The sequence below is a fragment of the Rhipicephalus microplus genome, unplaced genomic scaffold (genome assembly GCF_043290135.1).
Source record: "Rhipicephalus microplus isolate Deutch F79 unplaced genomic scaffold, USDA_Rmic scaffold_686, whole genome shotgun sequence".
NCBI lineage: Eukaryota > Metazoa > Arthropoda > Arachnida > Ixodida > Ixodidae > Rhipicephalus > Rhipicephalus microplus.
Window position 1 is genome coordinate 1,634 of NW_027465242.1, and position 23,872 is coordinate 25,505.

A 23,872-nucleotide genomic window follows, 5' to 3' on the forward strand; every position below is an offset into this window, starting at 1 on the left:
CAAACTAGACGTTATAGAAATAGTACACGTCCTGTATTACATTTGAACAGAGAACAACAATTCAGGGTGTTTTATTCGTTTTCTTCATTATTTTTGAGCGCGAAGATAATAGAACATAATAACTTGACCAGCCGCACTTTTGTCAACTCTGGCCCTTTTTCTTTCTTAATTCATGCCAACGCACGTGCTGATGACAGGTCACCGGCCTTTCTATCGGTAACCACTTAAATTGATTAGCCGTGAAAAACAGTCGGAAAGCTCCGTGCGACACCACGGTCCTCGTTGGCCTGTTTACCACCTTTCCCACAGGTTAATCGATATAGATAAGAAAAACAGAGAAACTTCTTTGTTTGAAACCCGGCCTCTCAAAAAAAAAACAGACAAAATGCGTTTTTCCCTGACTTTCACAAAGTTTGTTTAGCGTAGCATGAATACTGCTGTGGTTGAAAGTAGGCGTGATAAGAAACTATATTTGAAGTGGCTCCTCTTTCACAACAGGACGTGCAGGGTCGTCGTTGACACAGGAACGATCCTCCCATAGCTGATCACCATGAATTGGGCATCGTTGTGGTTGTACGCAAAAATCTTGGTTTGGACGACGATCCTAGCGGTGCTGACATACGGACTTTTCAAACTGTTCAAGTAAGAAGCCATGGACCTTTTCTTCTATCCATGCGTTTCTGAAAATAATTTGCCCAGGATATCGTGTGTCCTTTTAGAGTACTTGAAAAAAAAAACATTTTCTCCATTTCACTTTTTTTTTCTAACAGAAAAATTTTTCCTAATTGGCCTTTCTGACTGACATGCAGTTTTCTTAGACAAAAAGCTGACTTCTATTTTTCTCTTTCGACTGTGGTGTTTTGCTTGGTTTGTTACTAGTGGTGCTTCCTTTTAAACGAGTGCTATATATCAAGTAAAATTGTTATTCCGAGCGAGCTACCTATATTTCTCGTAATCCTCACCAAACACAATGACACATATTTTGTACAAATTATAATTCTAGTAAAGTATTAATTCGTAAAAATGTAATGCATCACATACACTTTTATATGGGCATTTAGAGTGCCAGTTAGAAAAATTTAGTCTGGAGGCACTTGTACTCTCTGCTGCCTTTCACACAACGCACTATGTAAGATATCACTTTTTATTGCAACTGCATCCCACAGATGGCGCCTGAGGACGTTTTCCTACTTCAAAGAAATCGGAATACCTGGCCCAAAACCCAACTTGCTGTGGGGAAACCTGGCAGAATATCACGGAAAGGTAAAACCTCACATAGAACCACGCGTCAATCTTGATCATTATGATATGCGTACCATCATATCAAAATTGAATAGATTGTTAGAGCAACAATTATTCGAGACCTATCTACGACGGCTAATCACCTGCTTGCTGAATATGGTTTAAGCCTCACAATAAGCCTGAGAGCGGATTTTGTGCCGACATTAGGCGTACTGGAGGAAACGAAAAAGGTAAAAAAATGCATTGTAGTTGACCTTACACTTGTTACCATTTTAATTATCTATGACCAGAACATTCATTGCCAAAAATCATTGCGCTATTTATTTGTTCTTCCATAAAGTGCCGGCAATCTTGCAGACGTGTTCGCATTCTTCATAACGTTTGCTCATTATTATTTATTTTTGCGCAGTTCGCGACACAGCCATGACTTCGCTTTTTAGGATAAATGTTCACAGAAACTTGGACTCCTGGTTCGGTTGTCATGATTGAACCATAAGACAGGATGGATTAGTCATCGGCAGTGCAATCAAAACTAATGCACGCTGTGTACTTAACCAAAGCAGCTTTATGAAACCGGTGTCGCTTGGTTCATCATAGTGACTTTCCAATTTACAGCAGCCTTCTTTAGCAATCCTGGCTGGCGTAGTCCTGTATAAAGTATTTTCGTGGTCTAAGATAAATATTCTTTCCTAAAGACATTATAGTTGACGTTCTAATGAGCTTTAGTAGGGCGGACTGTTGGGCTAGGTGGTCTTGCGTTTTGACAAAAGAAACTTCGCGTGAAAGAATTTGGACTCCTCAATACGAGGCAGACAAGGAAAAGCATTGTTAAAAACATTTTACGGCGAAAACGCCCCCAAAAGTTTGTGCACTCGGTCGTGCATGCTCCGTGATACATCATAACAGCGCGTAATATCACCACGAAATACCACTGATCATAGAGCATTGTGTATGAATCGTATTACGACGAATGCAGACCTGTTGAAGCCACGCTGACAGAGATTGGGTCTTTCTCTTTATTGCGATTGCACTTATATGGACACTCTCGACTGGATTTTGCCACCAGCGCCGACGTCGGCGTCGATGTCATGCACCTATACGTATACGTACCACTATATATGAAAACGCAAGAAAGTAAAAAAAAAATCCCAGAAAAAAGACTCCGGCGGGCGTAATAGAACGAGGGACCTCCTCGTACAGAATTCGAGGCGTTAACCGCCAAGTCACCGAGAGGTACTTTCTTCGACGTTCAAACGGCAAGCAATTCATATCAACCACTTACCGCTGTTGGCGGGCATCTCGGGAGGATAACTAGTGAGTTTTCAGCATTATCAGCAAGGTGGTGCAGTGAGCGTGGGGTGGCTCTCACCTCTCACGCGTACTTTGGCCCGCGTAAACAATAAGGGGGTGTATGCTCGAATGCGCACCCTTATCTTGCAATGGGGAAAAGCATACGTCTTGGCTAGTCCTTGAGTTTTGTCTGAACGATTCTGTTGTAGTTACTGGGCGCGCAAAGGTCAATTCAATCATTGCACAGCCTCCGTTTGCGAAAAGGGCACGCTATTTAGACACTGCTAAAAGTAACTACTGAGACGCTTGTTCGCGTTAATCTGTCTCTGTGGATACGTTTCGGACATCCTTTGTGCGTGAGAAACGCGGGGCACATTTCGATCTGCTCGCCATTCTGCGCGTGACCTTCCCATTTGTTTGTACCGCGTTTATTGCGCTTCGCCTTTACGGCAAAGCTGCGACTTTTATTTTAAAGATCGAAGGAATCGACAGCCAGCCAAGCTTTACAGCTCGCACTACCTGAAATCTCAGAGCTGTAGACATATGGCTCACAACAGCGCGCAGTCGCAGCTGCAGCAGCTAAATGTGCGTAAATATTTTCTCTGCTAAGCGCTGTTAGATCTGTGGGATTGTGGCACTTCGTCGTATAATTGCTTACCGCGGCGTTTTCTTGATGTGTGCTAGGGCGCATACTCAAATGAGCGTATGTATTTCAGTGCGCTGTCACGAAGGCAATGTCTCGCGGAAAGCTTTTTTTTTTCTTTTTCAGCTATTGCTGGAGTTCTTTCTTTGTCAGATGCTCTTGTTAGAGGCGCTATTCCACGACTTTTCTCGAGGAGGCAGCCTCGAGGAAGAATGAGAGTCTGAGGAGAAAAAACACTGCATCCGGTCGGTCACTGTGCGCCCCGCGTTCCAAACCAGTCACTGCGCGTGCTCCCGACCAGGCTGCAGAAATTAGGTGCTTTTCTCCTCTTCTAACCACTACCACCACCACCCTAAACGAGCGAGCCGCCGCTTGTGTTCTTCGGGGCAATCGGGGATCGAAATTTGAGCACTCGTTTGCACGTCAAGGCTATTTTAGAGAATGTGCCCGTTTTAAGAAGCTGCTACAGTTTTGTTGCGAGGCAGGCTTCACGCGATTATGAAAACTCGTGTTGGAATCGGTTATCCTCGGCTTGCCTGATTGGTCCACGCAACCGTGAATGCTGAAAAATCCTATTTAAGCAGTGACTCGGGCCCTTTTCGGGATGAGCGGACTCGGGGTAAACAGCGATCTGAACACCGGAGACCAGTCATGCGAGCCTAGGGGTATGCCATCATTTTTCGTGTTTTGTATTTGTGACTTAGTTCATTGTGTAAAGTTAAGTGTGTGTTAAATAAATAAATCCCCAATGAGTGCGCCCCGAAATCATCGTGTCGACCTGTCTTCGCTTGTCTGTGCGGAATTTCTCCCACACTTCTTCGTCTGGATGGCCATCAGATGTGTCTAGCTTAAACAACTCCGAAGTTTCGCTGCGCGTTTCCACAATACACGTATGTTAATAGCCCCTTGCTTATGCTCATGTTCTTTTGCTCTAATTTTAAATTCCTAAAAAAATTTATATAAAAAGTCAGCAGATTCCACGTACTTTGAGAATCGACGTTATGCGAAGCACGAAGAGAAGATGACTATTGTTTTTTTATTAACGTGATAACGTTGAAGAGCTCGTTTCAGAAATTCCAGCGTCAGTATCGGTGCCAATGTCGACGACGACGTGGTTGGTTCTGAGCGAAAAATAATCATCTCGTGCGTGACCGAAAACTTAAAACGATTTAAATAAAATAAACGATAAAAGAATCCTGGGCCAGAGTGGGGACCCAGCCAGAACCGTTTGGGTCACAGTGAGGATTGAACCCGGATCGTTTGCGTGGAAAGTGGATGTTTTAGAACACAGCCACGAGTGTGATTTTTTAATGCAATAAAATAAGAAAATCAAATGTCACACACACACACATATATATCTTATCGTTTGAAAATATGCTCGTAGGCACACACGCGAAAGACACAATTTAACATAATCCAACGAACCTTCATACGTCTGGTAGACAAACACCCATGTACACAAGTGCAATCCACTCCGGAGCAAGATCTAAACTCTCAACAACACTATGACATTGGCTGATTCTTCTAGAAAAGCAGGCCTTGTCGAGCAAGGGGAGGGGGGGGGGGCTCAGCATGACTGTGAAAAATGCGGCTAATTTATAATAAATAAAGACACAATAACATAGTGAAATCTTATAATGCATCATTGTTGATGATCTTTTTGAGCGGTAGGAACCTTACCCCACGAGCCGCAATTGGAAATTGTTTTTCGATCACTCTCTTGAATAAGTCCCAGAAATAATTGCATCACGGCGATGAATAGCGCAACGCTCCATTGTTTCAGGATTTGTGAATACAGTGAAACGAAGTTCCTATGCTTGTGAATGCAGTGAAAGTAACACACGCTTTACAAAAAAGGCGTCCTGTATACATGGTTCACAATGCAACATGAAATATTGCAGTGTTAATGCATGTTACTAGCGCCCATTGTCAGCGGTGGCCAGAACATCCGAGCAACATAATGGTTTCATGGTTTAGAGCCAGTCATTCAGTACACAAGGCACCGAGACTAGTGCGCCTCTTCCTTTAAGGCCACGAAGTGGGTGCATAGCAAGTTCGAAAAGGTTTCATGCACCAAGTGTTCGAAGTGCGCATAGGAATGGGATATCGCTATCGCGTTCAACTCCTAAAGACGAAGCTATAGGGTCCCCAAATTTTTTAATGACACGTCATGAAAGGACGTAAATACATGTAAAAACGTATGCACGCACAGACATATGTCGGAAAGTTGCAGATGTTTATATAACCAGTCTTCGGCACTTGCGACCGAATGCTAAAAGAAACATGAGTATTAGCAACACCAGAAGCGGTTAGCTGATATGAAGCGCTCCTGCTTGCAAGGATGGTCCCTAGACACTGCTACATAAATCAACTTCACCGCTTTGATCCAACTATAATTGACGTTAACTCCACGGGACGGCTGTATCATAGGAGCACATATTTAATGTTTATAAAATTCGATAGCGAACGCTGCACCCACAGTTGACGTCGCACGAATATTATAGTCTATTTAAAAAGCGGTCCTGAAACCTAGCGTGGCTCTCGGGTAGAAAGCTTGATTGCCACTAAGAATGCATTCAATTCCATGCTTGTACTTGACATTTATCATTTGCACACGTCGGGTCTACGTTGCCGACATGCGGGTTTGGCTTAAAAATCATGCGTTAAAACTGGCCATGTCTATTTTCACCGTTCCTGGGTAGATACCAAGAGTCAATCACCTGTGGCATATACTCGCAAACCACTCGTAAAAACCCGCCCGCGGCTATGTTCCACAACCTACGGGAAAGTTCTTGACGACGTAGGCGACAAGATTGTGACATTATTCACGTCTTGACCGGCGCGTCATATTCGTCTGACCATTTTACCCTCCCCTACCAGTTTCAATTCACGCCAGGTTTAGGGGGGGGGGGATGAACAACAAGAGGGAAGGCAGGGAGGTTAACCAGGCACATGCCCGGTTTGCTACCCTACGCCGGAAGAATGGGTAGGGGGACTTAAAGATGAGAGAGAGAGGAAAGAGAAGAGAAAGAGAGAGAAACAGAAAAAGAGAGGATTGTCAGTCAATCGGCTGGCGCGTATGCAGCGGTGGCACTACAGAAAAGTTAAAGGTGGTCACATAGGCCTGCAGTCCTCAAAAAGCACAAGACAGCTTTGACTGCTTTTTGAGCTGACGAAAGGCGATGACGGTGTTCCAGTAGCATCTGCACAGAGAGTGGCCGATAGCCCAATTGTCGCAATGCGTCCGAAAGCTTCTGTCTTTCAGAGGCAAATCAAGGGCAATGACATATCAGATGGCCAATGTCTTCTTTGGTGCAGCAGGCGTCGCATTCCGCATTGTCGGTCAATCCGATGAGGATTCTATATGCTTTTGTGGAGGCAACCCCCAACCAAAGGCGACAAAAAACCCAAGCTTCACGCCGACGAAGTCCGGATGGAAGTCGAAGTTCCAGTAAAGGGTTTATTTGGTAGAGTCTCGTATGTATTTTGCTTGGGGTGTTCCACTCCTGCTGACACAGACTGCGTGCCAGGTGACTAAGTTGCTTTGCAGCGCGTCAGTCCTTGAAAAAGGAATCAGAAGGATGTGCTCTTCTTGGTGCGGTGTGCGAGCCGCGTTGTCTGCGAAATCATTGCCACTGATTCCACAATGGCCAGGAAGCCACTGAACTTGACCTCGTGGCCTGTTTCTGTGACGTGGTGAAGAAGCTTGACAACTTCGTAAGTTAATTGTTCATGGCAACCTCGTAGAAGGACTGACTGCATGCTCTGTAGGGACGGTTTCGAGTCGGAAAGCACAGCCTATTTACTCGGTCTTTGGGATTTGAAGTACTCCAGGGCGCCACGCAAAGCCGCAAGTTCTGCTGCCGTAGACGTAGTGACGTGTGACAGCTTGATTCGCAGAGTGACTCCTCTAGCTAGAATAACCACCGCACCACCAGAATCAGACGCTGTAGTTGAACCATCGGTGTATATGTGCACGTGATTATTGTACATTTCGTGCAGAAGGCTCAAGCTCAATTGTTTTAAGACTGATGAAGGCAAATCTGATTTTTCTTTGTATTCCTGAAATTGAAACACGTACTTGTGGAAGTGTCAGGCACCACGGTGAATCTGACGTGAACGACGCACGATTAGCACAGACAATTGCACTAAATTTCGTGCGGGGCCTCTCAGTGAGCGAGGCTTGCCAAGTGGTGGGAAGGATTCCAAGCATGTTGCCTGAGGTACGTACGCATCGTTTCAATGGTGATGTGCGTCATGATCGAGTAGTCATGTGCAATGGCAATTGTTTCGGCTGTCAATGTGCAGCTGGGTAAACCAAGGCATATCCTAAACGCTTGGGTTTGAATATTTTAGATTGTGCGCAGGTTCGTTTTGCACGTGTTAGATATAACTGGTAGGCTGTACCGCAGAAATCCAGTAAATAATACCTTGTACAGCTGTAACATAGACTCTACAGACATTCCCCAACTTTTCCCAGCAAGAAACCTGAATAAGTGACAAATGGCGGTTAGCCACTTTTCACGTAGTTTACGTGAGGTGTCCAAGACAGGTTTTGGTCCATTACGACTCCCAAGAACCTGTGTTTCCGGCTGCATGACACCAACTGCCCGTTAATTGATATGCCGTAAGCGGACTTTGGTTTTCTGGTGAAAGCCACGACTTCACACTTCCCACTTGTGATTTTGAGCTCTTGTTTGCGTAGGTGGTGCGATGTCACTGATGCTGCCTTCTGAAGTCGAGCGCGAAGCTGACGTCAAGTCACACCTGATGTCCACACACAGATGTTATCAGCATAAATGGAAAGTCGTACACTGCTTGGTTGCTTGCCAACTAGTCCAATCAGTGTTAGGTTGAATTGCGTCGGGCTTAGCACACCGCCTTGCGGACTCCTCGGCTGCAGTAATACTCGGGTGTCGGGCCACTCTCTGTCTGCACGTGAAATGATTTATTCTGTAGGTAGCTCTGAACCCACACGTATAACTTGCCACCGAGTCTCACTCCTTCTAGTGCGCTGAGAATGGCTTCGTGGGTGACATTGTCGTATGCCCCTTTAACGTCAAGAATAAGAGCAGCACATAACCGTTTGTAGGCCTTCTGGTGTACCACATATGTCACCAAGTCAACTACATTGTCAATTGACGAGCGGCTTTGTCTGAACCCGGACATGGCATCTGAATATATTTCGTAGAGCTCTAAGTACTATTCCAGACTCGTTAAATTCATCCTTTCCATAACTTTTCCCACACAGCTCGCGAAAGCAATCAGGTGGTGTGAGGAAATGTCCAAAGGTGACTTGCCGGCTTTGAGAAGTGGAATCAGGCAACTTGACTTCCATTTCTGTGGAACCATGCCAGTGTGCCAGGAGTCATTGTACAGCTGCAAGAGTGCCTTCCGAGCTTGATCTCCTAGGTGACACAGAGCACGGTAAGTGATGCCGTCAGGTCCTGGCGCTGAAGAACGTCTACACAAAGCAAGCGCGGCCTTTTTAGTTCGTCCATTGAAAACGAAATCTCCATTGGCGGATCACGTGAGGATACAGAAAAGTTGGGCGTCTTCGTCCCAGTTGAATTTGCCCCACAGGCAATCCTTCGACAGAATGAATCTGCGACATCAATCTCTTCGCAGCGTAAGTGAAGTGCGAGAGATTATAATAGGTAGCGCTGAGTAATGGTTGTACGAAGACCCCGGACAGCTCTCCAGATTAGTGACAGAGGCTTTCTGGGATCCAAAGACTCGCAAAAAGATACCCATCGTTGCTTATCCAACTTGTCCATGTGACGCTGTATTTTCTCTTGTGTGCGTCTGGGCCACTCTCAGATCATCAAGTGACTTCGTGCGTCTATAACGTCGTTCTGCACGACGACGAATCGCTTGGAGTTTCTCGAGATCAATGTCCATATCAGTGCGAGATGAGCTCACCGAAGCGAACGCGTGGTTGACTGTAGGGCACTCTTTATTGCGTCCTCTAGGTTGAAGGGCGAGGCGCCAACGTAGTCTTCCATAATTAACTTATTTTTGCCAATCGGTGCACTGGACGGCTCTGGAGGACTTGGGACTTGGAAAGTCGTCAATCTTCAGGTATGTTGGGGATGTGGTCACTACCTGTTGTTTTCAAATCCGAAAACCAGTGCACTCTGCTGGCGAACGAGCGTGAGACGAAAGTGAGGTTCAGGCAACTGCTATAGACCGATCCGCGCAGATAAGTAGGGCTGCTGTCTTTCACAAGGATAAGTTCACATTCAGAAGCGAAAGACACTGTCTACCTCTAGTGTTAACCCTGGAGCTTCCCCATAAGTAGCGGTGGGAATTGAAGTCACCAGTTATCACCATGGCTGGAGAGTTGAATTCAACATTCCGCGCAAGCGCTCACGGTCTAGATGACTTGATGGAGGTAAGTAGGCTCCAATGGTGCTGAATGTAGTCTTCTTGTTTTTTACTGTTAGGCAAACGTACTGGTTTTCTTCGTCATGTGGTACAGGGTGATGAACATAAGTTAAGTCGCGCCGTATGAACACAACGACCTTGCTGTGCTCTCCGTGGGTAGAAGACATAAAGCACTCATATCCAGACAGTCTCATGTGAGCTGACAGGTTCGGTTCACAAATACCAATTATGGAGCATTTGTTCGTGAATATATATTGCCGAAACTCGAACATACGCGCCCTAAGTCCTCTGGCATTCCACTGCAGGAAAGATGCGTTTTTAACCTCCTCTCGCAAGGATAACATGTTGCGGGCCATCGTTTTACCTTAGAGCTGCAAGCACCGGACTCAAAGTGTCCAGCAACTGGAGTGCGCTCTGCGCTGACAGGGTGTTCATGTTGCTTAGGAGCATGCGCATTACACTCATAAAAGTCTCCAACATGTTAATGACCTGGCGATCCTCAGTTGTCTTTTCATCAATGGTTCGTGATGGTATCGAGGTTGGCGGGATTCGATGCACCTCTGAAACAGGCTGTGTTCATTGAAGTGATGGCCACTCAGCCCCGCCGTGGTGTTCTAGTGGCTAAGGTACTCGGCTGCTGACCCGCAGGTCGCGGGTTCGTATCCCGCTGCGGCGGCTGCATTTCCGATGGAGGCAGAAATGTCGAGGCCCGTGTGCTCAGATTTTGGTGCACGTTAAAGAACCCCAGGTGGTCAAAATTTCCGGAGCCCTCCACTACGGCGTCCCTCATAATCATATGGTGGTTTTGGGACGTTAAACCCCACAAATCATCAATCAGTGATGGCCACTCTTTACGAGGTGGGAACCTTGACCCTGATCCTGTTTCGGTGAATCCGTCTTCGCAGAGCTTGATGATGGGGGGCCAGTTCTTCTTGTTTGAAATGACGTGTCTCTATCGGCAGATGTCACGTTTCGTGATGGTCGTCTGTGGTGATGCCGACGTCGCCTGACAGTAGCAGCGGCTTCTCTGTGCGTTGAATTGTCGCGCACCATGCGTTTCAGCACCTCGCGTTCATTTCGCACTCGTGGGCAATCTTTAGGCGACGCTTTATGAGCGCCGTGGCAATTGGAGCATTTGAACGCAGTAGCGTGGCAGGTGTCTTCTGAATTAAGTTCGGCACACCGCGGGCACACGACATTTCTGGTACATACTCCTTTTACATGTATCATCTTGAAACATCTGAAGCATTGTAGGGGCTTCGGTATATATGGACGTACCTGGTGCCGAACGTGGCCAACTTTGACGTGTGGGGGAAGACTGTCTCCCTCAATAATAATCTTCAGGCAACGTGACTGACCAAGCCTTGCGATGTGCTTGATGAGGATGTCGTCTGTAGTTGACTTTATTAAGATTGGAAAATCGTCAGCGGGAATGGAAATGTCCACGTCATAAATGACACCAACACTGCCCTTACAGTCAGTGGGGATTACTGATTTAACTGTGACTCTGTTGATTTCCGAGATGTTCTCTAGGCTTTGCAGAGCACTATTGTGTAGAACATCAACTGCCAGAACATTCTTCCATAAGTTGATCCTGACGTCTTTAATCTCATTTGGAGCGAGACCTTCGAGGTATGCAGAGAGTACTTGCCTGTTAAGCCGCCGTATGTTGGCTGAAGGGTCCACATCCATCAAGAGTATAGTGTGTGGCCAACGCTGCGCGGTAGCCTGCACGGTGGATATACTCGCCGTCGATGATGTTCGTAGCAGTCTCCTTTTTCCATTGCGGCTCATTACGACTGTGTAGTCGTCATCCGATGACACGAAACCGTCAGAGTAGAGCTCCATTGCCTCGGTGTCTGTGCCACTTGAGGTGATCCCACGTTTCCTAGCCGCTGCCAGACGTAGCGGTTGTCCACCTCGAAAATCCTGAGAGGCTCCTTCATCCATTCTCGCAAGGAGAGAGTGGCAGCTCCAAGAATTTGCGGTAAAACAAGTAGAAAATTTGAGACAAGGGTACAAGCGTTCTATAAAATAGACACTTCCCCAAGTTTAGGGGGTGATCACGAGAGTACCGAGACGTAAGCGGCTAGATAGATGCAAAGATACGTAAACGTAGACGCCGAACGTGCTCGCAGTACGCAAAGGAATGCTTCGTATTTAAAAAAATTCTTCACTTTCACTGGAAATAATTGAATTTAGAATACTGGTGTTAATATTCCTATTGTCCTGCCCTAATTGCTCTCTTCTGTCTTTATTTTTCATTTTGCAACAACCCTTCTTAATCATCTTTCATCCCCTTCACCCCTTTCACAATACAGGGTCGCATGCTGGTCTGAGAACTCCTTCACCTAGTCGTTCAATCTGTTTCTTTCTCCTTCTCGTGCTTGATACTGATGCCAGTAGGTTACCGTTAGTTACATTGTTCGCTTCATCTTTTGGTCACAGGGTCTGGTGAAATGCCTGACAGAGTGGTGCGACAAGTACGGAGACGTGTTCGGGTATGGAGAGCTTGCTCATTCTCCTATTCCATGCAAATGACGTTTTCTAAGCTGTTGACGTGTGTAACAAGTAGGGAATAATGGCGTGGCGGGGCTGCATCACAATATCCACGTTTTTGGCGTTTTTTCAGTTTCTACAACGGTGACGTGCCAACCTTGGTGATCAAGGACATTGAATTCCTGACCTATATATTTGTGAAAAACTTCCAGGATTTCACTAGCCGAGGGGTAAGCTCCTAGTATATGTTAAACATTCCTATGCCAGTCAATGTAACAATACCTGAGGCTCTAATTATGTTTGTTTTAGGAGAAAGCTGTTAATGCCTTATGAAGCGGGCCGAAGTGCACCAGACGTAAAGCAGGCTTTTCTTCATAGCGTAATATCTTGACGAACCTTCATCGCCTGTCACCCAAATTCCAAAACATATAGCCAAAGGACGCACAGTTAAAACTGTTCGTGAGCACTTTTGGCTGCGGCTGACAGTTGTGGCGTCTTGGGCTTCAGCGAAAAAAAAAGACAAAAACTTTTTCAGCTTTCAGGGCACCAAGACTTAGCACGTACCAGTGTAAACACGCAGTCAGAACAAGACACGCGCAAGAGCAAACATCTTTACTGTACTTGTAGGGTAGAAGAGAGAATAGAGCATGTGAAATGTGAAATACAAACCTTTGTCAGTGCATGTACATGTGTAAGACGACCTTATTCTTATAGGCGAACATTACTCAACTCAGAGCGCGGGCACCTAACGACTATGGCGAACGAGCGTCATCATGCACATGTCTGGGATATTCACGATAAAGGGAGGTTTCCCGGCATTTGCACTATGCTGGGCAAGACTCAGCGGTCATTAACTCAGAAGCCGAAAGCAAGCGAATAGCACTGGCAAAACTACGTAATTCTTTTGGCAAAACCGACTAAAGAACCCTTAAGCGCGCTAACTTACAACGCTAGGGAATATTGCATATATTTTAAGGTTATCTTAGAGCTGTCTCTCATTTCCTCACCGACTGGTATTATTTCTACTGTTTTCTTGCAATAGCGTGAGAGACAGCGCTAGTTAGAGCGAAATTGGTGATTGCATCTTGTCAATGTCTGTGATTCTCGCACCTGAATTCCAGTCTCCCATTTTTCCAACAGTCCACCATGAGGACCGATGAAGAGCACAGATTCCTAGGACAAAGTCTTCTGCATGCGCGTGGCCTACAGTGGAAGAGAACTCGCAGCTGCGTTTCCTACGCGTTCACGGCCAACAAGTTTAAGCAGGTAAGCAAGGAAGCCCCTGATCATGAACATGAACGTTTGCGAATGTTGACGTAAGACGTTCACCGATCCTGCTCCTACTTTTTAATGATGCTACGACTCAACGAGCACGGGGTTATTTTTAGCGTGAAACGCGTGCCCGTAATTTGCGAACCGGTGTCATTAAGGGACGTATACTGCGAGAAAATGGCAAGCTAAGTCAGTCAGTGCACGTTCATTCCTTGACATTCCCCGCCGCGGTGGTCTAGTGGCTAAGGTACTCGGCTGCTGACCCGCAGGTCGCGGGTTCGATTCCCGGCTGCGGCGGCTGCATTTCCGATGGAGGCGGAAATGTTGTAGGCCCGTGTACTCAGATTTGGGTGCACGTTAAAGAACCCCAGGTGGTCAAAATTTCCGGAGCCCTCCACTACGGCGTCTCTCATAATCAAATGGTGGTTTTGGGACGTTCAACCCCACAAATCAATCAATTCCTTGACATTCGCCGTTCACTTATATATTGATATGAATCATTCCAGGATTTCACCGAAGTTGCGTTACACTTCTGTATAGGTTATGTTTGCGTGTCGCACTTACGCGCGCGTATACGTGTTGGGCATAAGGATGGCTGACACAGCAGCATCTGACCAATGCGGTAGAGATGAATCTATTTGATTTATTGATTTCTGGGGTTTAACGTCTCAAAACCACCATATAATTACGAGAGACGCCCTAGTGGAGGGCTCCGGAAAATTCTACCACCTGGGGTTCTTCAACATGCACCCAAATCTGAGCACACAAGCCCGCAACATTTCCGCCTCCATCGGAAATGCAGCCGCCGCAGCCGGGAATCGAACCCACGACCTGCGGGTCAGCAGCCGAGTACCTTGGCCACTAGGCCACCGCGGCGGGGCAGACGAAACTATTCAACGTAATTTGTGCGAGCGCCCGAAGTACAGTTTACAGAGATTGTCATTTGCAATGCAATTGATAAACTGCACAAGCAAACTCTCTCGGAAGAACGAATTCTGCGTCAGCGACCGGTCCAAACGACCCAAAATAATAAAAGCTGTGCGTGCGCTACTGCGCTTCCCACGTTCAAGTGGTGAGACACAACGGCTTAGGTTGAAACGTACTGCGTGCGTTTGCATGTATGTGTGTTTCATTGATTTTATTCAATCTCTCTCTCACTCTCTCTCTCTATCATCTTTACAACCTACCTTTCTACACCCCTCGATGGAGGCGGAAATGTTGTAGGCCTGTGTGCTCACATTTGAGTGCACGTTAAAGAGCCCCAGGTGTTCGAAGTTCCCGGAGCCCCTCCACTATGGTCTCTCTTATAATCATGTGGTTTAGGGACATTAAACCCCACATATGAATCAATTCTCAACCCCTGTGGTTGGTAGCCACCCATTTACTTGTACCATGTTGACCCTACCTGCAGTTTCCTTTTCATCCATTTCTCTATCTCTCTGTACGCAATGGCACTGCAGGATAGTCACTGTTACACCTCTCGTTTGAACCAGAAGCAACTTTGCTCGTTGATACTTCCCTTTCTTCTCCTGCAACCTAGCTCGACCACTGATTGCGCAGGCGATGCGATCACCTGGGCTGAACAAGCCCACCAACTTGCCCCGGCTGACTAACCACTAATCAGTACTCCCAAAAGCACCATTATGGACAGCGATGTGACGAAGAACGCTTTCCGACGGGCTTTCCTATGCGCAGTCATACCGTGGAAAAAGGAGCAGGAAGGTATAAAATGCCCATGCTACCAAGCACACACTCATTCACTGGAATTGTTAAGGAGCCTCTAAACAATCTCTGAAAACGGAATGAACGAGCACATTATTTTCTCCGGGTGTCTCCGTTTATTTCGAGCAAGATTCATGACGCCACAAGTTTGTTCACGTGACGTCACGAGGAAAGACGTTCTCGGTTTGTCCATATGTGAGAGGTATACGAGTTGGGTGTGAATAACCTTATACTCAGTTTAACATACTTGCACGTCAGTTTTGCCTTGTCTCGCATCACCATACCTCACTATCAACAGATTTCACTTCAATTGATACGTTCGAAGCCGGCCAGGCAGTGTTGAGAGCGCAGAAGCTAGAAACGAGAAACCGTGATACGCTGTATAGTCAGTGCAAATCTGTTCACGTAATTTATGAATAAGGGGCGGGGGGGGGGAGATATAGCACCATTATAAAGGCAAGTAAATTTGAGAAAAAGACCACACCATCTATTTTGAGATTGGAGTGGTTTAGAGGCCTTTTAAGATAGCTCTTCCGGTGAAGTAAAAGAAGCTGATGCATTCATTCGGTTCAGCATGCGTTGTATCTTACACTGGAAGTGCGACAGAAAAAAACAGTTGCTACAGTGACTATAGCCCTTCAGTCATATACGTGCCTACATACACTTGCAGATGATTCCGTACATGTCTCACGTGGCTGACGTATTCGTCCAAATACTGGGCGAGAAGGCGGATGCTGGCAAAGAGTACCCGATGCTGCGTCTCTTCCAAGGCCTCACCATGGACTATGTGGGCCGGGCCGCGTTCGGGTTCGACTGCACTTTCCAGCGAGAGCTCACGCACCCCTTCCTCAAGACAGCGCAGGGCGTGCTGCCTGGCGTAATGACCGGACCGTTTCACATGTTAGCCCGTAAGTATATACTGCGCTTTTCTTCAACCTCACGTAGCCTGTTTTGCGTGTCAAATGTTTTACCTTGCAATGCGATATAAAGAACACGTGAATACGTAATCTCAAACGGAGGAAGATTGATTGATGATTTATATGTGGGGTTCAGCGTCCAGAAACCACCATATGATTATAAGAGACGCCGTAGCGGAGGGCTCCAAAAATTTCGACCAGCTGGGGATCTTTAACGTGCACCCAAATCTGAGCCCATGGGTCTACAGCATTTTCGCCTTCATCGAAAATGCAGCCGTCGCAGCTAGAATTCGATTCCGCGACCTGCGGTTCAGCAGCTGAGTATCTTAGCCACTAGACCACCGCGGCGGGGCAAGTAGAGGAAGATCAGCCTGTAAGCTCACAGTTTTAATTTTTGAAAAGTGAATGAAAGGCAATGGCTGTCACTAAAGGTGCGAGTTTTACGACTCACACAAAGAAATTTAGCGCATGGAGTATAATAATACTTTTGACACTAAAGTTAATACCAATAGACAACCAGCTCATTACATTCTTGCAATTATTGATGTTTTTAGCCTATATAAATTTATCTACCACGTTAACAGTTAAACTTTAATTGCAGTTTTACCAGAATAGACCTTTACTACGAGCGTGCTGAGAAAAAAGCTGACATCGGCAGCGTTGACTTGAGTAATGCGAAAAAAAAAAGAATGCCAATGTCCCAGCCGGTACCGAGCCCCAGCATTCAGCGTGTAAATCAAGTATTCTGCCAGAATGCCATGGCAGGTATCAAAATTGTTTTTGAAATATACACTAATGATTGTGAAACGTCTATTGTGGCCGCAGTACTCGCTATCCAATTTTACAAGCAATACTTATGTAGTCATATCATACAGCCGTCACTTCAGGTTAACGCCAGTTCGTTTAAGCGCCGTACACTGAAGTAGAATGATGTAGCAGTGTCCAGAGACACCGTGTTCACGGGCATTAGTGATTAACAAATAACGGGTTTTGGTGTTGCTAATAGCATGCTGCTGTCGTCGTCGTCACGCAGCTGTAACCAACGGGTAATATTTAAAAAATGTGGATTTCTAACGTTTGTCTGTGCATGCATCTGTACATACTTTTAGCGCCGCTTCGTCAAGTTTCGCACAGTAAAATATTTACAATGCAGTCACCTTTCACCCGCATACTTCGCGTAAAAACATCTATTCCAAAGGTACTTGGGATCTGTCGCATTTCTCTTTTCATGCAACGAGACTTTTTGTTATTTTTAGATTCCACAACAACAATGGCGAAATACGTAGCCCCGATCCTTTGGCTCAATGAAAAGTTTGGCACGTTCAGCTACGATGTATTCAACAAGCATACATCGAAGGTCATTCAGCTTCGTATGAAAAATCCTGAGGTGAGTTCGTATTGCTGTATGATTGTCGAACCACAACGTGAAAAGGGTACACGTATTTGTATCCATCCAAAGCTATGACGTTGCTAAGGTCCACAATAAATTCAGGCAAGGTTGTGACCATTGTATTGTTGCGGGGATTACAAACACACGGAAGAAATAAATGAGTGTATTACCAATATTTACAAGTAGGTGAGAACCACCAGGGCTGCCAGCCTTTCGCGCGCTCAGTCCGCTTCTTCCTCTTCGATTAGTCTACGAAGGTGGGGCCATGCCCACTGTCTCGTAACATCACCCCCGGCTGCCGAAGCGCCGTCACGGCGCCGCTAAGTCAATCAGGACTGGCAGTATAGTACCGTTTTACTCGTGACATATGAACAACATCAGTAGGTGGTGTGGCAGAAGACAAGTGTTGTTGAACAGGAGTGATGAGGTAGTCGACGTGGGTGACCTTGCGGATAACTTTGTAGGGCCATGTGTATCGTGGAAGGAGCTTCTCGCACAAGCCTTCACGTCGATGCGGCGTCCAAAGTAGGGTGAGAGAGACAGCACGGTGGTCAACGTCACGGTGTCAGACATCGTCGCGGACTTTTTGTGAAGCCTGGGAAGCAGTGAGCCTAGTGTGCGCAATTTGGCGAGCGACGTGGGCTTGAGAAGCGACGTCCTGAGCATACGCCGTGGTTCGGTGGTATCAGAAGGAAGGAGCGTGTCGAATGGCAACGCAGGGTTGCGGCCGTACAGAAGAAAGAACGGAGAATAGCCGGCGGTGTCATGCCTTGACAAATTGTATGCAAACGTAACGTAGGGGAGCGTTGCGTCCCAGTCACTTTGGTCAGAAGAGACGCACATGTACATCATGTCTGTAAGAGTTCGATTGAGGCACTCTGTGAGACCGTTGGTTCGGAGATGGTAGGCAGTAATAAGGTGATGTTCGGTAGAGTGGCTACAGAGGATTTGGTAGATAACTTTTGCGAGGAAGCAGCGGCCATGATCCGTCAGAAGCTGGTGCGGAGCCCCATGCCGCAGAACGAAGTCATTAAGCAGAGTGTCTGCGATGTCTGTAGCCTATAGCTACTTGGCAAGGCACGAGTTATAGCGTATCTGGTCACATAGTCAGTTGCGACAGCGATCCATTTGTTGCCTGACACGGTTGTTGGGAAAGGTCCGAGCAAGTCGAGGCCGACGCGGAAGAATGGTTTCGGGGGAATGTCGATAGGTTGGAGCAGGCCAGTCGTATGGAAAGCAGGACGTTTGGGACGCTGGCAGCGCTCGCAAGCAGCGACATAGCGGCGCACAAATTTATACAGGCCAGGCCAAAAGAACCATTGCCGCACGCGGTGATAGGTGCGTGAATACCCCAGGTGTCCTGCCGTCGGAGCATCAAGCAGATGTTGAAGAATGGTCACACATAGGTTTCGGGGAATAACTAGCAAAAATTCTGGGCCATCAGCTTCATGTTGCGGCGATACAGAATTTCGTTGTGGAGGAAATATTGACGGAGCGAAAGGTTGGAGTTTTCTGAAGATATTCGCTCAATGACCGTCTTGAGGGTTGCGTCCCGGCGCTGCTCTGTACCGATGTCGCGCAATTGAGATATGGCGAGCACACAAGAATCGCTCTCATGGACAGCGAGGCTAGCAGAGTCCACCGAATAGGGCGAGAGACAATCGGCATATGGGTGCAACCTGCCATACTTCTAAATTACGTCGAAGTTATACCCCTGAAGACGTAGAGCCCAGTGACCTAGGCGACCAGTTGGGTCCTTGAGCGACGACAACCAACACAGAGCGTGGTGGTCCGTAATAACTGAAAACTCCACGCCATACAAGTAGGGGCAAAATTTCGCTACAGCCCCGACCAGCGCAAGACACTCCGTTATCAAATAGTTTCGCTCAGATGTGGAGAGAAGGCGGCTGGCATACGCAATAAGACGCGTTCGGCCTCCCTGGTGTTGAGAGAGGACGGCGCCGATGCCATGAGCACTGGCGTCTGTGCGCACGTCAGTCGTCGCGGACGAGTCGAAGTGAGCCAGTATTGGTGGTGAAGTGAGCAGGTTCATCAGCGGGGCAAACGCAGCAGCTTGGTCTAGGCCCCACGAAAATGTCGCGTTCTTTTTGAGAAGATCAGTTAGTGGTCGTGCAATTGTAGCAAGGTTGCGTATAAAACCTTGGACGTACGAGCATAAGCCCACAAAACAACGAACATCTTTGGTCGAACAGGGAAGAGAAAAATCCTTCACAGTGCTAATCTTGTCAGGGTTCGGTTGGACTCCAGCAGAACTTACGCGATGAACAAGTACCGTGATTTTTGTCGGCCAAAATTTCACTTTTTCGAGTTCAGCTGGAGCCCCGCTCGTTGGAAAACGGCTAGAATGGTCGACAAACGAGTTAGGTGGCTTCCAAATGTTGGGGAAAAAACTATCCCATCGTCGAGGTAGCAAAGGCAGATGAACCATTTATAACCACGGAGGAGAGAGTCTATGATGCGTTCGAACGTTGCCGGGGCGTTGCACAGCCCAAAAGGCATACATAACCTTGAACGGATAAAGGCCATCCGGTGTGATGAAGACAGTTTTTTCTCGGTCTAAGTCGTCGACAGAACTTTGCCAATAACCCGAACGCAGATCTATAGATGAAAAGTATCGCGCGCCATGAAGGCAGTCTAGGGCGTCATCGATTCGTGGCAGCAGATATAGGTCTTTGCGGCTTATATTGTTCAAGGCACGCTAGTCAACGCAAACTCTCCAACTGCCATCCTTCTTTTTGACTAAAACAACAGATGACGCCCATGGACTTGAAGAGGCCTCTATGACTCTTTTGGAGAGCATCTTCTCAATTTCTCGTTGTATGACCTGGCGTTCGGACTGGGAAACACGATATGGTAACCGTCTAACAGGACTAGCATCGCTGGTATGCATTTGATGACGCACGACGGACGTTTGACCTACAGGGCGGTCATTGATGTCGAAGATATCTCGGTAGGTGCTCAGAACGTGGTGGAGTTGCGCAGTCTGACAGGGCAGAAGATCCATGGTAATCATCATCGTGATTTCGTCGGTAGATGCGTTCGCTCGGCTGGCTGCAATAGGGTACGAGGAGCCTCCAGGGTCTAATCCCACGATGCTACATGCATCAAGTGGGGAAGCATGGGCTAACGAAACACCTTGCGGGAGAACTTGGCTCGAACTACTAAAGTTGAGGAGCGGAAGCTGAACGTAGTTGTCCCCGATAGTCGCAATGGTATGCGGCACAGCAACACTTCGGGCCAAGAGTACATCCACTATTGGGGACACTATGTAGTCACCGTCAGGAAGAGCTGGTGATATCGTTAAGGCCACAAACGTGGTGGCTTGCGGTGACAGCCGAACATAATCAACAGCGCACAAGCGGTGAGACGGTGAGGACGGCACAGCCCTAAGTCGAGGCAGTTCAAGTTGGAGAACGCCGATTGCACCGTCGATGAGAGCGGCATGAGTGGACAAGAAATCCAATCCAAGAATCAGGTCATTGGGGCACTGCTCAATAACTGCAAAGAGAACAGATGTGGGGGTGATCGGCGATTGTGATGCGTGCGGTGCACATTCCTGTGATGGCAAGACCTCTTCCGTCGGCGACACGTATGATGCCAGGAGCAGCCGGTGTAAGCACTTTCTTCAGGCGGCGACGAAGTCGGGCACTCATCACAGAAATATGCGCCCCGGTGTCAATAAGTGCAGAAACAGTCAGGCAGTCAACGTCGACGTCGATCAATTTTCCTCGTGTCGGCAGTACGAGGAGAGGTTTGAGGTTGGTATCGAGGATGCAGCTTCACCTCCAAGAGCTGCACCGCTTAGTTTCCCTGGTGGGAATCGAGCGGGGAGGTCGGGCGTCGTCGTAGAAGAGAAGGGGACGACGGGCGACGTCCAGGCGGCGGACGAGACTGATGATGTCGAGGCGACGGTGAGCGGCTGTGCTGTGTATCAGGGGCATCGAAGGCGTAGGGGGAAGGCGGCGGTAGTTGTCGGCGATCGGCGCAGGGGGCTGGAAAAGGCGGTAGCTGTTGTCGCAGCGAGCACTGTTATACTGGGTTCGGGACGAAGACAAATGTCTGTGGCAATGCCGTGCGACGTGGCCTATGCGGCGACAGTTGAAGCAGATCGGACGATCATCCGCAGTTCTCCATTCGGCCGGATTGCAAGAGCGTGGATAAGACCGTTCCTGAGGTGGTGACCTGGTATGAGGTGGTGAGCTTGAACGGAAGCTATTTGGTAGAGACTGAGCAGCCATGCACGCATCGAAGCCCAAATTGCGGAGTTCTTCTCGCACAATCGACTGTACCAAGCACCCTGAGGTGCTTGCGAATCGATGTGAACGTTGGCGTGAAGAGCAGGTGTAATTTCTTCAATTTCCTGCCGTACGATTCGCGTAATTTCAGACGCCGGTGAAGACTGCCGACGAGAGGTCAATCCATGTTCGCAGGAGGACGTCGCAGCGGTGTTCGGCAGTCGAGTGAATGATCTTGAAATGTGCCTGCTTTTAGCCAGTTTAAAACGCATGCATTCTTGAATAATTTCTTTGGCAGTCACACAGTTCCGGCACATTAGCAGGTTGAACGCATCATCCGTTATTCACTTGTGGACGTGGCCAATCTTATCAGACTCCGACATGTCGTTGTCGACTTTACGACATAGAGCCAGCACGTCCTGCATGTACGAGATATACGGCTCTCTGGACGTCTGAGCACGTATAGACAACTCCTTCTTCGCAGCCGCCTTTCGACCGATGGGCTTTCCAAACAAGTCGCGAAGCTTCTCCTTGAACGTGTCCCAACTTCCGATCTCCTCCTCATGGTTCTCGTACCAGACTTTGGCCGTGCCTGTCAGGTAAAACAGAACGTTGGCCAGCATGAGAGTCGGGTCATACTGGTTGAGCACACTGGTACGTTCGTAGTCGTCTATCCAGTCGTCGGCATCAACTTCATCCGTACTACAGAACGTTTCTGGATGCTTCGGATGCGTCAGCACGTACGTGGGTGGGGGTGGGGCCGCTGGAGGCGTTACCGTGGATGGTGCAGGCGCTGCTGAAGCCGATGGAGTGGTGGCCGTGAGATCAGTCCCGTGTTCCATCACGGAAACTCCAATTTGACGACCACTGCGGAGCTCTGTTGTATAGCGCTTTGTGACCCAGCACGTCTACCAATTTGTTACGGGGATTACAAACACACGGAAGAAAGAAATTAGTGTATTACCAATAATTACAAATAGCTGAGAACCACCAGGGCTACCAGCCTTTCGCGCTTGTTTGTTTGTTTGTTTGTTTGTAGCCTTTAATCCATGGCTCGTACCCACTCTGGGGGATTGGCCAAGAGAACATATAGTCTCATACGGACGATAACTGCATTATTACTTACAACGAAAAAAAAAGGGGGGGGGGGAGTTGTATAGTGAAGACAGTATGTTAAAAAAAGAAAGAAACCAAAGATTTAGATAGTGAGAAAAAAGAATCAACAAGAAAAAAGACACTAATAGCTATAACTTCATTTTGGGAGCCGACCAGACAGCTGGTTTTGCCAAAGCCGATTAATTTGGTATGTCATGGATTTATCCAGATTAGAAAAATTACTTTTCGACGCGGTTTTTTTTTGAGTACCTGTTAACGTGGGCTTTATGTTGGAAAACGTTTAGAGTCTTGAATAAAATTACACACCGCATCGAATGCATCTCTGTGGCAATTTCCCAAACAGAGGCACCAAAACTTAGAACATTTTCTGTGGTTAAATTTAAACCTAGCTTCGCAAATGGAATATCTAAAAGTCGTTTCCTAATTAATGCATAGTTACGACATGAGCCAAAATAATGTTCAATAGTTTCTGATTCTTCGCAAAACGGACAAATGGGGAAAGTGTCAGACCAGCTCTGTGTAAATAAAAATTTAATGGGGGGACACGGCACCGGAATCTGGAGATTATAATTTCAAATTTTTTTGACGGATTCCACTGGGCTTTTCATAAAAATTTTGAGTTGCTGATAATCTGTACATTGTGTGATATTTTCTAAACTATCTGTAAAAATAGCGAATTTCCTATATCTAACCCCTGATAAGTATTCTAACTCGGGAAGTACTGAAATTACTGGTACATCGAGTGATGCTCGTGCCAAAGCATCTGCCAATTCATTTAATTGTAATCCGCAGTGACCTGGGACCCACATTAATTTGAGGAGTTTTAAATGCGGCGGTGCTAATGTGTGGGAACGCTGCTAGGGCACGAGATTGTTCGGAGGTTGTCAGAGCTGCACACACCGAAAGTGAGTCTGTTGGGATGATAGCACTGGTCTCGGTCGTAGGAATTTTACGAAGAGCTAAAATAATAGCTACTTCAAATATAGGAGGGAAATCTGGAAGTCTTACTGAAAAAGACCAGCTGAGGAAATCAGACGCAATTCCTACGCCTGCCTTTTTATTGTGACAGAAGCATCTGTAGCTATTACATTTTTTTGTTTCTGCATGTACCAAGTATTCATTTAATGTAGTGGTCAAA

The 23,872-nt window shown here is 47.1% G+C and overlaps 1 protein-coding gene across 1 annotated transcript in view; it reads left to right on the top strand.

Moving 5' to 3' along the window:
- Positions 1 to 489: 489 nt before the first annotated feature.
- Positions 490 to 23,872, top strand: part of LOC142795462 (cytochrome P450 3A4-like) — a gene marked incomplete at its 3' end in the record, with an annotated part of 31,747 nt that continues 8,364 nt past the window's right edge. Inside the window, 7 exon segments of the mRNA XM_075886061.1 lie at positions 490 to 642; positions 1,167 to 1,263; positions 12,011 to 12,063; positions 12,195 to 12,291; positions 13,202 to 13,327; positions 15,726 to 15,963; positions 17,229 to 17,359. Coding sequence (XP_075742176.1) covers positions 551 to 642; positions 1,167 to 1,263; positions 12,011 to 12,063; positions 12,195 to 12,291; positions 13,202 to 13,327; positions 15,726 to 15,963; positions 17,229 to 17,359 — 834 coding nt within the window.